We start from the raw sequence: 15,391 nt of genomic DNA, 5'->3' as shown, positions 1-15,391 counted from the left end.
CGTTGTTTCTTAATATGACCATCAAACACAACTACGGTACGAATTAATAATTCCTGTGCAAAAATGATAGCTCGTACCATGATTTATCCGAATTTTCCCGAATTTTCTAACTACGCATAGGCTCGAGGCATATAGGCCTAAGCACGCAAACGAGTTGGCCGAGTACTACAAGACTCTGATAATTGACACTCAGGTAAGGTATAAAGAACTTATTCCGTTAAAGGTGATGAGTGGTTATATATATTCAACTTGAAAAAGAAATATATTGATAAAATCTTAAATGATAAATCTGCTGAATTTCACAGGTGCTTGAATACACATCAAACGTTGGGTCTTAACATATGAATACACATCTAACGTCATATGTAAATAACAAATGTATTAGGTAAGATGTGTATGAAATTATGTTAAGACCCAAGCACCTGTGCTAAATTCATCGTACTCTCACAAACTTTTTTGTTGAGGAAGGATATGTTTACATTTCATGCCTGTTGGATGTATATTTTAACACTGCAAATATTACGACACTTTTAGATAGACAATAAAACATCTTAGCATAAACATGTCGGTTGTGAAGGCAGGATACCTGAAACGTTTTAGTAGTAAGTATCAACGGGTATGACCAATGGACCTGTGGATGGTTGCTGTTCAATATTGAATGTCTTTTATTAAGGTGCCTGGATCGCATAAGCCAGTTGTTAACTGAATGCCAATTGCATGTAGGCGTTGGAAGTTAAATACTAATATTTCATTTTTAACTCACTTGATCTATAATTAATAAGCTCTTCTGTGCCAAAGTTTCAAGTTAGTGTTTCCTCAGAAGACCATGTATTTCAACATGAAGTAAAAGGATTAGAATTATTTTAGGATTATTATAATACAATTTATAATTTTTAAAAAACCCATAAAATGGGTAAAAGATTTTTAGATTAATACTAATAGGTAAATATATTATCATCATCATGTATGTACTACCCACAGTACCAAATTTCAAAGATGATTGATTGAATATTGTTTAATGTTCCGCTCAAGAATATTTCAATCATATGGAGACGTGACGTCACTGCTGGTGAAGGGCTGCAAAAGTTAGGTCTATGCTCGGCGCTTATGGCTATTGAGCAGGGAGGGATCTTTATCGTGCCACACCTGCTGAAACACAGGACCTCAGTTTTTGCGGTCTCAACCGAAGTACCGCCCCATTTAGTCGCCTCTTACGACAAGCAAAGGGTACTAAGGACCTATTCTAACCTGGATTCCCACAGGATATTCAAAGTTGAGTTCGTAATATATTGTTTTAAAACTACAGGGCATGAAAATCACTTCATTGCTTTACTAAGTGACTAAAACCAAATCAGGCCCAATAGTTTCTTTTCTTTGTTACCCAGATTGATCCGGCCTTTTCCTGAAAAATCAGTATGGCTTCACCATAAAAGTGTAGGTCTTTTTATCTGTACATTTTTCTCTCTATGGGTCTTTGTGCTGTGGGGTTCTTGTTATGCCCACATTCTGCTACAGACATTTTGGGATTGCTATGTGGAGTATGTATTCACACATTGTTGATGCTACATAATTCTGCATTGAATGTTTGATAGAACATTAAAAAATTGCTGCAGTTGTAGTGATCATTCTTTACCAACATATCACAGTTTATGTGTGCATGAACAGTTACTACTATACTGTGGTTGGAACACAATAACCTGTCAGGAAATTTATGGTTTTTCACAAAATTGTAATTTGCAAAGCTGTTTATTTCAATGGTTTATTATGCCCGCATTCAAAGAAGAGAGGCATATTAATTTGCACCTGTCGCTCGGTCACATGTTGTCCGCTCAATACCTTGAGAACCATTCACTTGATCGTAATGATATTTCATATGTGGGTTGGCTATGAGTAGAAGAGGACCCCTATTGTTTTTCAGGTCCAGTTCAGTTCAGTTTATTCTCTCAAACCATTAATAGTACATGAGGAAAGGGTTAGGGTTAGTCAAGGGTCAATCCACTCTGGACATAGGAAGATACTGTCCGCTCAATATCTTGAGAAATCTTTCTTCGACAGATATTAAACTTGGTGCACTGATACATTGTGAGGAGTAGATGACCCCTATTGATTTTGAGGTCACATGGTTAAGGGGTCAAACTGGACATAGGAATATAATGACTGCTCACTGTCTAGAGAACCCTTTGCTTGACAGACATAAAACTTGGTACACTGGTACATCTTTACGAGAAGATGACCCCTTTTGATTTTGAGGTCACATGGTCAAAGTTCAAGGGTCAAACTAGACATAGGAATATACTGTCATCTCAATATCTTGAGAACCCTTTGCTTGACAGACATCAAACTTGGTACACTGGTACATCTTAAGGAGTTAGATGACCCCCTACTGATTTTCAGATCATGTGGTCAAAAGTCACGGGTTAAACTGAACATAGTAATATATTGTCTCTTATATTTCAAGAATTATTTGCTTGATTGACACCAAACTTGTTACACTGGTACAGCATAAGGAGTAGATGACCCTTATTGATTGATTTGTAGGTCACATGGTCAATCCACTCTTGACATAGGAAGATATTGTCTGCTCAATATTTTGAATTGGTGATACTACATGTACTATCAATTAAATGATGCATTTGTATAACCCTTTTCAATATTACACCATGGGGGGCGTGTATGTTTTACAAACATCTCTTGTTTGAACACATTTTTGAATTACTGCAGAGAGTTCCTCACAACCAATGGGGTCTTCACCTGTTTATACACATGTATATACACATCATCAATGACTCAATGTGCATGTATTACAGTACAGTGTGATTGTCATAAATGCAATATTTATAAGGATTGAAAAACACAGCAACACCAGTCAACGGTATTTTCAAAACCAGTTTTATTTGTGACATTATAGTTACAATGGCAATATATTGTGATGTCATTATCAATGTTTACATTTCCAATGTTTTTGCCTTTGAAATCTTTATGAATTGATATGATATATAGGCATTTCCTCATGAACACACTGCCGTTATAAACAATGCAGATAGGAATACAGAACTACTTGAGCATCTGTTTTAATGGCTGAGAATTCCGACAGAAATGAAAGTAGAATGATATATATATATATTTAAATTACAAATCGCATTTTCCTCTATGAACCAACCAATTTCAGCATGCGACACAATCCGTTCATATTGACTATGAACGGATTATGAACTAGTTTAAAGCGCGCGACTGAGAGAGCGTAATGATTTGAAAAAATAGAACAAATGTTACAAAGATCTCGCAAAGTCACACCTCGGATTAAAATTGTGAACTTAGGTGGATTATCATCCCAATCTTGCGGTCTCCTAGCTCCAAAATACAATGCACCGTGCAATGTTGATAAAAGGCAGGGTAAGATGAAGTGTGACATCATGTCCATGTTTTGACGTACGTCACAATACGACTATGACATATCCGGATCATTGGAGTTGGTTTTCTGCAGCAAAATATTTCCTGACTTATAGAAGCAATGTAAACAAATGGTGATTAGTAAATGGATATCAATATAAAAATTGAACAGCAGTTTTGAGCTGTTCATGGTCAATATGAACGGATTTGGGTTTGAGGCAAATTCTCTGTGAATTGCTAGTGCTGTTCAATTCTTAAATAAAAAATAAAAATACACGAGAGTATAAACCGTAACACTTTGTGCCAGCCTTCTTTTCATCATACTAACACACATCATGAAGTATGCTGGTGTGAACCGTTGCAATTCATACCCTCATGTATTTCAAAAAATGTGAAAATTATTTCTGTAGTATACCTTTAACATGTGCATACAGAATATGATATAGAGACTGGCATGATTTGGTGATGTACATCTAGATCTAATCATATCATGTGAATCAATGTGTTGTATTTTATGTGCAGAAAGGAAAAAAATGAGTACATGTATTTTTAAAAATATCTCGGACCTGAATGATACTTCATTTTTTTTTTAGAGAGCCTATTACATGGGGGATGGAGAGACACCTGGGCAGTTCTTTATGACAACAGTGACTTGTGCTTGCACAAACATCAACATGACTCCAACTTAAAGGCTAGAATTCATCTGAGGGTAAAAACAGTCAACTGTACTTATTTTTAGATTATATCAAAATAACAGCAAATACAGAAAAGTGCAAATAGTCACAAGCTACCTGAAACATATATTTTTGAGTGATAAAAATATGCTTGATATTTTAATTGAGTCACTCAGGTGACCTATTGCATTTGGTCTGCGTCCGTCGTCATGCATCGTCCGTCATGTTTTCACAATTAAAGATTTTTAACTTTAATTCTTTTCACATTTAGTTTGAAGCATCTCAATTTAATTAAAATCTGACTACTTTGATTCATGCCATAGAATCTGTGTAAAATAAATCGCAAAGTACTATACAATGTAATTTACCTCCATCAATACTCTTTAACAATATTACAATTTGTCTCAAATGATTGAAATATCTGTACAGTTAAATGACCCGGCAAAATACCCCACATGATATTTTTAATGATATATCATATTGTGTTTAAAAACAAGTCTGTCCATAATTTTACTGACACAACTCAAAAGAGACACACATGTAGTTTTGAAAGAAAGAAAAAAAAACAATTATAAAGACAGAAATTAAGGTACAGCCTTTATCCTTTTTTCTATATTAATTACAAATGAATATATTTCATGTACAGGATGTGTGCAAGAGGTTTGCCTATGGCCAGTATACCAACACTTTCCCAGACAGACCTCATCTTCCAGGGGGTACATCCTATGACAGTCTGCTGGCCATCCCTCAGAAAAACAACAGCAGGTGCAAGGTCTTCTGGCTGCTTTGTCATGATCCAAATGAACTCCAGTAAGTATGCATTGTTTATGAAAGTCAAGTAAAGATGTGAAATGAAATCTAATATTGATAATATTATGAAATTTTAATGATCTACTTTTCAAAAACTTTAACCTTGCCTATATCTTTTGAATCAAGGGTGATAGGGTAAGCAGAACCGCATTTCCAGGCGAGCTTCATTGCCTTCTAAAAACTCTCGTTATTGTTCTAAGTCTAAAGTCTTAGAGAGGAATATATCTTTTTGAGAAAACCAAGGCAATAGTTTTTAGCTCACTGGAGCTGAAAGCTCAAGTAAACTTTTCACATTTATATCTTCTTCTCCAGAATCACTTGGACAATTTCAATTAAACTTAGTACACATTGTGCTTGGATAAAGGGGGTTGAAATTTGTTCAAATGAAGGGCCATACTCCCTTCAAAAGGGAGATAATCAAGCAAAGGCCAAAATAGGGTTAGGTCATTTAGAGAACCACTGAGCATGAACAGTTGAAAATTACATGAGTACTTCCTGGCATAGTGTAGATTCAAGTTTATTTCAGGGGTAGGGTAGGGCCACAATTTACCTGGAGATATATACAGGAAAAATCTTCTCCAGATCTGAAGGAAAACAGAACCATGATTAGTCATATTAATATGCAAGTATCCCCAGGTAATGCAGGTTCAAGTTTGTTCAAGTCATGCCCCCAAGGAGGTATAGTGGAGCGACAATCGGGGATCAAAATTTTACATTTGAATATATAGGGAAACATCTTTAACAATCTTCATCTCAGTAACAAAAAGGTCAAGATTACCGGTACCTGCAATCATATCAATATTGCAAGCATCTTCAGTTAGTTCAAATTCAAGTTTGTTCAATTAAGGGGCCCAAGGTGTAGGATGGGGTCACAACTGGAGATCAAAGTTTTATGTAGAAATAAACAAGGAATTAAAGCAAATTCTTTTCAAGAATAGCAGGATCACACTCATTCATATCAAAATGTAGACGTTCCTAGATTGTGTGGATTCAAATTTTGTATTCTAGGTGGATACAGGTAAGAAAATCTTTGAAAAAGTCTTCTTCAGAACAGCAAGGTCATGCTAGTCATATTGGTATTGATTGTTATTGAAGCATCCCCAGGTTGTGTGAAGTATTGAGGCATACTCATGTTGTGTGAAGTATTGAGGCATCCCCATGTTGTGTGAAATATTGAGGCATCCCCATGTTGTGTGAATTCAAGTTCAGTTCTGTGGTGACCCTTTGGGGCTCTGGGTTGGGGCCACAATATGGGGTCAAAAGTCACAACAGCTGAACAACAACAGGGCAAAGGTGACTCAAGTGAGCGATGTGGCCCATGGGCCTCTTGTTTGTAAATGCAAATATCCATTCACATTTGTTCAAACTGTTTCTCTCAAAGTCACTGGTTAAGATTACAATAGGGATTAAGTTTTACTTTGTTCTATTGAAGCTAAATCTTAAGATATCTTCTTCCAAAGCACAACATGACTACAATTTGTTTAAATAGTAATATTTAAACATCACCATGTACAAAGTATTGGTACAGTGTGGGATCACATTAGTGGTGCAAAGTTTTATATAGAATTTTAGGAAAATGTCTCCTAAAAAAGAAACAAGAGGCCCATTGGCTACAATGCTCACTTGAGTCGAATTGACCCTCCTGTTCTTCAGAGGAAGATTCTTAAAAATCTTTTCCCATAATCTCATGATATATTTTGATCTTATATTCATATATGATTATGTAAAATTTTATCCCTTATTTTAGACCTATCATAATTTCAGGGTCTATGAAAAGAAGGAATTCAGAATGTTTGCAAATTGATGTGATTGAGTGTGGCCCTGCTACTAGTGAAATTTTTGGTTTAATATTTCCTACATATTCTCATTTAAAAAGCCATCGTCACTCGTCATGCTTACTGAGTCCAGAAGTACCTACCCTACCTCAAACCCTAACCCTACCTCAAACCCTACCCTACCTCAAACCCTAACCCTACCACAAACCCTACCTCAAACCCTAACCCTACCACAAACCCTAACCCTACCTCAAGCCCTATCCTACCTCAAACCCTAACCCTACCTCAAACCCTAACCCTACCTCAAACCCTAACCCTACCTCAAACCCTAACCCTACCTCAAACCCTAACCCTAACCCTACCTCAAACCGTGCGTGTGGAGCGAAACTCTCCATTTTCATGAATATTTATGAAATGACACTTTCATTTATTGACCAGTCACAGTCATGATAACATATTTTGATATTTTAATGGCTGCACATTCCCACAGGTAAAATGTTTAGCATTTATTTTAAAATAATGATAGACTAACAAGTTTACAGGTCACTCTTTTAGCTATATATTAAATGAAATTTGCCACAACAACAGAGGCTATGCTTGCAAATTCTGTATCCAAAATTTTTTTTGATTGGCTGTTGTGTCATTTTTTATCAATCAGCAATTCTCAGATTATTCTGCTTGGCCTTACAAGCCATATGTGATATTCTCTGAGTGGTTTTTTTCCCCATCCTCCTAAAGTTTTATGAGAGCTACATGATTGGTTGGTATATCAACATAAATATTCATAAAGTCCAGGACGTTCTTAATGATACAACCACAGCTATGATGTAGTGATTGATTGAATATTGTTTAACGTCCCTCTCTAGAATATTTTACTCATATATGTAGACATCACCACTGCTGGTGAAGGGCTGCAAAATTTAGGCCTATGCTCGGCTCTTATGGCCTTTGAGCAAGGAGGGATCTTTATCGTGCCACACCTGCTGTGACACGGGATTTGGCACAGGACCTTGGTTTTTGCGGTCTCATCCGAAGGACCGCCCCATTTAGTTGCCTCTTACGACAAGCAAGGGGGTACTGAGGACCTATTCTAACCCAGATTCCCACTGGATCTATGATATGGTGTGAATGGAGATAGTTAAGCATGGTTTGCGACAATGTATTTAGCCAATATGAACCTGCACTGCAATGGAATCCTTGCATATTAATATATCTAATCAATGCTCCTTGCTAAGAAAATTTCCAAAGATTACATATATATTCCAATGTAAAATTTTGATCCCCTATTGAAGGAAATTAAATCTGCAGTACTCAGGGATGCTTGCATAATAATGACAAATCATGGTACAGCACAGTTTAGAACATTCAGATTTTGTGTTTTTGGTTACAGAGAATGGATGAGTGCAATTTGCCAAACTGTAAGTATGAGATAAAAACCTATTAACTATCTACTGTATTAAAATATAAGCGATAAAGAACCTATGAATTATCTACTGTAATGATGAGAGATAAAGAACCTATGAATTATCTACTGTAATGATGAGAGATAAAGAACCTATGAATTATCTACTGTAATGATGAGAGATAAAGAACCTATGAATTATCTACTGTAATGATGAGAGATAAAGAACCTATGAATTATCTACTGTAATGATGAGAGATAAAGAACCTATGAATTATCTACTGTAATGATGAGAGATAAAGAACCTATGAATTATCTACTGTAATGATGAGAGATAAAGAACCTATGAATTATCTACTGTAATGATGAGAGATAAAGAACCTATGAATTATCTACTGTAATGATGAGAGATAAAGATCCTATGAATTATCTACTGTAATGATGAGAAATAAAGAACCTATGAATTATCTACTGTAATGATGAGAGATAAAGAACCTATGAATTATCTACTGTAATGATGAGAAATAAAGAACCTATGAATTATCTACTGTAATGATGAGAAATAAAGAACCTATGAATTATCTACTGTAATGATGAGAGATAAAGATCCTATGAATTATCTACTGTAATGATGAGAAATAAAGAACCTATGAATTATCTACTGTAATGATGAGAGATAAAGAACCTATGAATTATCTACTGTAATGATGAGAGATAAAGAACCTATGAATTATCTACTGTAATGATGAGAGATAAAGAACCTATGAATTATCTACTGTAATGATGAGAGATAAAGACCCTATGAATTATCTACTGTAATGATGAGAGATAAAGAACCTATGAATTATCTACTGTAATGATGAGAGATAAAGAACCTATGAATTATCTACTGTAATGATGAGAGATAAAGATCCTATGAATTATCTACTGTAATGATGAGAAATAAAGAACCTATGAATTATCTACTGTAATGATGAGAGATAAAGAACCTATGAATTATCTACTGTAATGATGAGAAATAAAGAACCTATGAATTATCTACTGTAATGATGAGAGATAAAGAACCTATGAATTATCTACTGTAATGATGAGAGATAAAGATCCTATGAATTATCTACTGTAATGATGAGAAATAAAGAACCTATGAATTATCTACTGTAATGATGAGAGATAAAGAACCTATGAATTATCTACTGTAATGATGAGAGATAAAGAACCTATGAATTATCTACTGTAATGATGAGAGATAAAGAACCTATGAATTATCTACTGTAATGATGAGAGATAAAGAACCTATAAGCTATCCACTGTAAGTGTGAAGGTTATAGAACTTGTAAACTAGCCTCTATTGTAATTGCCATGTTGTAATTTTCTGTTGTTGTATTTAAAATCTTAAAACAGCATTTTACAGGAAATTCATATAGAATTTTAGAACATACCAATCTTAGATATTTTCATATGTTGGTAAATGCACAGATTATTACAATATGTCAGTTAAACTGATTGAATTCATAAATACATGTATCAGTGGTATATTTTTAATGTAACAATCATGTTCATGATTTTTATTTTTATTTTTGAAAACTTTGACAGCTTCCCTCTTCCCCAAGTTCACAATGGCAACAATCTAATGCACTGCCCCCTTACAGTGAAGATGCATCCAGAGGTATTGGCTTTGGTGGAGTGTCAGGTCAGTTGAATATTAATTTCACATGCAGAAGAGGTACTGGGCATCCAGGTCTCCTTCCTACCCTGAGATTATTCCAAAATACTCCAGTTGTAAAAATAAAACTAAATGTTAGACCCATAATTATACCCCCCGCAACAAGTTGTGGGGGGTATACTGGAATCGGGTTGTCCGTCCGTCCGTCTGTAGACGCAATGGTTTCCGGGCTCTAAAGCATTATCCTTTCCACCTACAGTCACCAAATCATACATATGGACTACCCATGGGATGAAGATGTTCCCTATCGATTTTGGGGTCAAAAGGTCAAAGGTCAAGTGCACTGGACATAGAAGTAGCAATATGGTTTCTATTTCAATTCTTTAATGGCTTTTTTCATCGCATGGAGATGCTGTGTTCCTAGATACCTTTTGGATCATAATACTGAAGTTTTACCTATTACCAACACCCTTTGGGAGATTGGGGTAAGTGGGGGGTATTCTTAGTGAGCATTGCTCACAGTACCTCTTGTTTAGGTTGCACACACCTGGAAAGAATTGTTAGGGGTGAAACAACAACACCCCCCCCCCTAGAAAAAAAAAATGTGGATCTGTTAATGACTAATACTGTGTATTGCAGATCAGGCTTGTTTTGTATTTACTTTGTCATGAAAATTAAGGAGATGAAGTATAACTGCATAATTTGTATGATAAATTGACTTCGTTCATACATAGGAGGTTATCATGGTGGACGTGATCCTTACCCTCAACAACCTGGTCTTTCTGGTGTAGGACATTCCCCACAAGGATACCCTCAGCAGCCCAATCAGCCATATCCTCAGTATCAACAGCAGCCACATGGTAAAGGTGTAACATATCCGACATTGACAGTGTAAAAGTGTATCATATCTGACATTGACTGTGTAAATGTGTATCATGTCTGACATTGACAGTGTAAAAGTGAATCATGTCTGGTATTGACAGTGTAAAAGTGTATCATGTCTGGTATTGACAGTGTAAAAGTGTATCATGTCTGGTATTGACAGTGTAAAAGTGTATCATGTCTGGTATTGACAGTGTAAAAGTGTATCATGTCTGATATTGGCAGTGTAAAAGTGTATCATGTCTGATATTGACAGTGTAAAAGTGTATCATATGTGACATAGACAGTGTAAAAGTGTATCATGTCTGATATTGACAGTGTAAAAGTGTATCATGTCTGGTATTGACAGTGTAAAATTGTATCATATGTGACATAGACAGTGTAAAAGTGTATCATGTCTGATATTGACAGTGTAAAGGTGTATCATGTCTGATATTGACAGTGTAAAGGTATATCATGTCTGATATTGACAGTGTAAAAGTGTATCATATGTGACATAGACAGTGTAAAAGTGTAACATATCCGACATTGACAGTGTAAAAGTGTATCATATCTGACATTGACAGTGTAAATGTGTAACATACATATTTCACATTTTTGGTAGTTGTAAATGAAAATACAAATGACTACTGCAACAATGATGTATTTTGTGATGTCATAATGTATAAATCAAGCTACTGTAAAAAAAAAAAATTATATCATAGTCATAGATCTTTAATCGTGATGCATTTTATCAATTTATGGATTTTGTATTTCAAAAAATATAAGTCCTCGGCTTTGAGTTTTTAAATAGATTAAAGGGCTTAAAAAATCCTATACACATTTTGTCCTTTATCATTTTTGGTTTTTTTAGGTAACTATGATATTTGATTCTAGAAGAAACAATTTAGATACAAGTGTTAAAGTACAGCAAGTTCTGAACATTTGGTTAACTGCAGATCTTGTAAGAACCTAACTCTACAGCACTACTAAATTTTATTAGGTTATGCACCACAGCAAGAGCAAAAGAAACGCAAGGGAATGCTTGGAGGATTGATGGGAGGGAAAGCGGGGAAAATGGCTGCAGGTTGGAGCTTTATGATATCTTGTTCGTTCAGATCTATCAGTGCAGCTAGAATTGACTGATTCATTTTGAAGGATTTGTATTGATAAACATAGTGAATATAATGTAAGAATTTTTTTTTTTTAAATCATGATTCTGATGAATAAGTGAATATCATCACTGTTTAGCTTATATGATATCTTTTGCTGCATAGCTTACAGGTATTTAGCTATATAAATGTTGCAGGGCATTGGTTAATGTGTCCATTTTATTAATGTGCATACATGTGTATATGTACAAAAGATACATTGTTGTTGATTGTTCTAACAAACTCACCCAAGGGTCCTTAGCCAAACCTTTTCATTCCTTCAATATTGGTATGTTTTCTGTTCCAGGTCTGTTAGGAGGGGCAGCTCTTGGCTATGGAGCCTCGAAGATACTAGGTCATGGATTTGGAGGATGGGGACTTGGTCGCCATGGTAGTTGGGGCTCCATCAGTAGCTATGGTAGCGCTGGTAGTTTTGGTAGTTTCGATTGAACCAGGAACAATGGCAGGGTGTTATTACATACATGAATTATTATTATATTAATCAATGTTTTGCAATATTTTGGGTTATGGTAAAAATAGCATGATTATGAAAATATGAATGTATAACACAATCTACCATGTTTTATGCAGTATACTACAAATGTGCAAAGAATTTCACAAATCAAGCTATGTAGGAGTACTGATATTCTGCTTCTTTTAATTTAGTGTTTTATGAACACATTGTTTTACATGTTATTTATTATATTTTTGGTTAGGGAGTTTTACATGTTATTTATTATATTTTTGGGTTAGGGAGTTTTACATGTTATTTATTATATTTTTGGTTAGGGAGTTTTACTTGTTAAATATTATATTTTTGGTTAGGCTGGTAATGAAAAGTATGATAGCTGAATTCTAATGAGGACATGTAGTGCTGTTTTGGAATTATTATTTTTTATCTTTTGTTATAGTCTTAATAACAAAATTGTATGAGAGTTCACCCAGCTGTGAAAGGATACCAGCTTCAACTTGTTGTTTGGTATCGTAGAAACCTCTTGTGTGATGTATTTTCCAAGCTATTTCATCACGATAATTAGCAGATCATTATATTATAGTCTATTAATTTGAAGTGTAGCAGTCAGTGTAAGAGGGAACTTATACTGTCTCGCTAGTGAGCTAGCTTTTCTAGTGATGTGGTAGAGTGTCTCTCTTGATCATGCAAGTTAAGCAATGGCAAGCATGATCAGCCCTTGGCTGGGTGACAGCAACACGTTACAGAAGTTTCCTTGCTGAATTTATGAAAATAAAATGCTTAACACTTTTTTGTACAGGCCACTTTATGTACAAAATGGGTAATAAAGTGCTTCACACCTTCTATGACAGCAGTCACAGAGGTGTGAAAAAATGACAGGATTTTGACATCATAATACATAAATTTTGTATCTTGAGCCATTATGATAATGATGTGAGTCTACATTGGTTGGTGTCTCATCCAGGAGTTGATGAGCTCTTACCTCTGTGATGCCACAGAAACGATATGCAATAGTACAGATTTCATTAGTCAACATAGTTGAGGAGGGACTTATTTTTTCAAGTCGGATTTTCAATATTTAGCAAAGTTTTTGACAGAGAATAATAACGTATTTTTCATTGAGTGTTCAACACATCAGATGTAATGTGTGAACCTACATGTATATGATTTTTAATATGAATTGTTGACCAGAATGATAGGATAAGAGTATGAGCCACATATTACTGTCATGTACAAGACTGATTGCAAATAATTTTCATCAATTCAAAGAAATTGTATTATAAGGAATTGTTATTTTTATTTTATTTGACTTTTGCTTATTTCTAAAATTATGCTTCCCCCAAACTTTTGATATGGAGTAATGTTATCATTCCGTAGTTTACATGTACTTAAAATTTGCACAAGCTTTGTGGCCATATATTTTCAATAAACTATACGATTGAAATTCATCTGGATTGTGTTATTTATTCTTAATATGCCCCCCCCCCCCCCCCCCCAAAAAAAAAATAGGCAAATAATTGGTTTGCACTTAACAGTTGAACAAGTGTAATTATCTTTTAAAAGGACATTAAATTTTGCTTGACAGGCATCAAACTTGTATAGTTGTCTCTATGGAGCGCCAAATTAACATAAACTCAAATAATTGAAGATATCTTCAATTATTTGAAGATGTCATCAATTCAATTATTGTTCTCTTTAATTGAATTTTATTTAATGTGTGCATTAAATCAATTATTGCTCTCATCAGATGAATTAATGTGCGCTTCAATTGAATTATTGCTCTCATCAATTGAATTAATGAGAGCAATAATTGATTTATTGCACACATTAATTCAATTATTGCTCTCTTCAATTCAATTGATGCGTGCATCAATTGAATTAATGAGAACAATAATAGATTTGATGTGTGCATTAATGCAATTATTGCTCTCTTCAATTCAATTGATGAGAGCATCAATTTCATAGAGATATTGCTCGCAATAATTAATTTGGAGCTCAGTTTAAATCATTTGATGATCTCTTTAATTCAATTGAAGATATTTTTAAATATTTACAATGTTTTTGTATATAGGAATTAATGCGCGCATCAATTCTTTTAAAGAGAGCAACAATTCAGTTAAAGAGATCGTTAATTCAATTGTGGATATGTTGAATTAAAGCTCTCTCTAAAAGAATTATTGCTCTCTTCAAATGAATTTAAGATATCATTAATTCAATTGAAGAGCGCAATAATTGAATTAATGCTCGCGTTAAATCAATTGTTGCTCTCATCAAATGAATTAATGTGCGAATCAATTCAATTATTGCTCTCATCAATTGATTTAATGCGCGCATTATATCAATTATTGCTCTCTTCAATTGAATTGTAGCGCACATCAATTCAGTTGTTGATATCATTAATTCATTTGAAGAGATCATTAATTCAATTAAAGCGCGCATCATTACCAGCTCGTTGGAGTTATCGCGCTTTGATGACTCTTGTGCGTCATTGGTAAGAAAATGCACAAATCTCGCGAGCAAGTGCGAGATTACTGGGACATAAACGGAACGATATGTACATAGCACCCCCCCCCCCCCTTTTTAAGAGTTAAAATACATGGTGTATTTTTAAATAAAATTACCATTAATCAAACTGCATTTTTCAAATATTCTAACACTATCTTATTAAAGATGTTACATGTTTTTTTAAACTCCACCACATCTATTTTAAAAATTCCAAACAACGATGTTCTCTGGACATCCAAGTCCATCAATATTTTGTAATTTTCAAATTAGCTTAGATGCAGTTTGGAAACGCATTAGGTGTGTTAATTAGTGTTATAAACGTCTTTAAAAAATGCAGTTTGGCATATACATATATATAACTTGTTCTAAAATATGGAGATTGACGGTGTGTGTGTGTGTGTGGGGGGGGGGGGGGGGGGGGGGGGGGGGGAGTAGTCTGACAGAGTAACTTTAAAAACATTGAGCACATTAATTACAAGAAAATTTCTTGTGTTGGATGTGCATATAGGTTTTTCCCTTTACAGTTCTTCTTGAGATTGATGCTTTATCTCACACGGTCAGATTTGGCAAATTTAGTAGCTTCTCTCTCTCACATAGTTTAATAAGTTCGTCTGTTTTCTTGTAAGAATAATCAATTCCTAAATTTGACTTTAGAATTTTAATCAGTGTTGTGGTTTGCAGTCGGTTA

The 15,391-nt window shown here is 34.6% G+C and overlaps 1 protein-coding gene across 1 annotated transcript; it reads left to right on the top strand.

The window, feature by feature from the left end:
• The first annotated feature begins 68 nt into the window (after positions 1–68).
• Positions 69–13,646, top strand: LOC125680692 (pleckstrin homology domain-containing family B member 2-like). Its single transcript, XM_048920412.2, has 9 exons — positions 69–193; positions 535–602; positions 3,984–4,099; positions 4,711–4,874; positions 8,040–8,067; positions 9,645–9,741; positions 10,449–10,574; positions 11,579–11,662; positions 12,034–13,646. The coding sequence occupies exons 2-9, from the start codon at positions 563–565 to the stop codon at positions 12,174–12,176; spliced, it is 798 nt and encodes a 265-aa protein (XP_048776369.2). The 5' UTR covers positions 69–193; positions 535–562; the 3' UTR covers positions 12,177–13,646.
• The last annotated feature ends 1,745 nt before the right edge of the window (positions 13,647–15,391 follow it).

This window comes from Ostrea edulis, chromosome 1, assembly GCF_947568905.1.
Source record: "Ostrea edulis chromosome 1, xbOstEdul1.1, whole genome shotgun sequence".
NCBI lineage: Eukaryota > Metazoa > Mollusca > Bivalvia > Ostreida > Ostreidae > Ostrea > Ostrea edulis.
Note: the sequence above shows the minus strand (reverse complement) of the source record. Positions and strands in the feature narration are given on the sequence as shown.

Excerpts from the sequence above, each read along its gene's own strand:
- LOC125680692 (XM_048920412.2), top strand. The coding sequence starts at position 563 with ATGTCGGTTGTGAAGGCAGGATACCTGAAACGTTTTAGTA. Across the intron at positions 603-3,983 it reads ATACCTGAAACGTTTTAGTA|AGAGCCTATTACATGGGGGA; the intron begins GTAAGTATCAAC and ends TTTTTTTTTTAG. Across the intron at positions 4,100-4,710 it reads AGGCTAGAATTCATCTGAGG|GATGTGTGCAAGAGGTTTGC; the intron begins GTAAAAACAGTC and ends TTTCATGTACAG.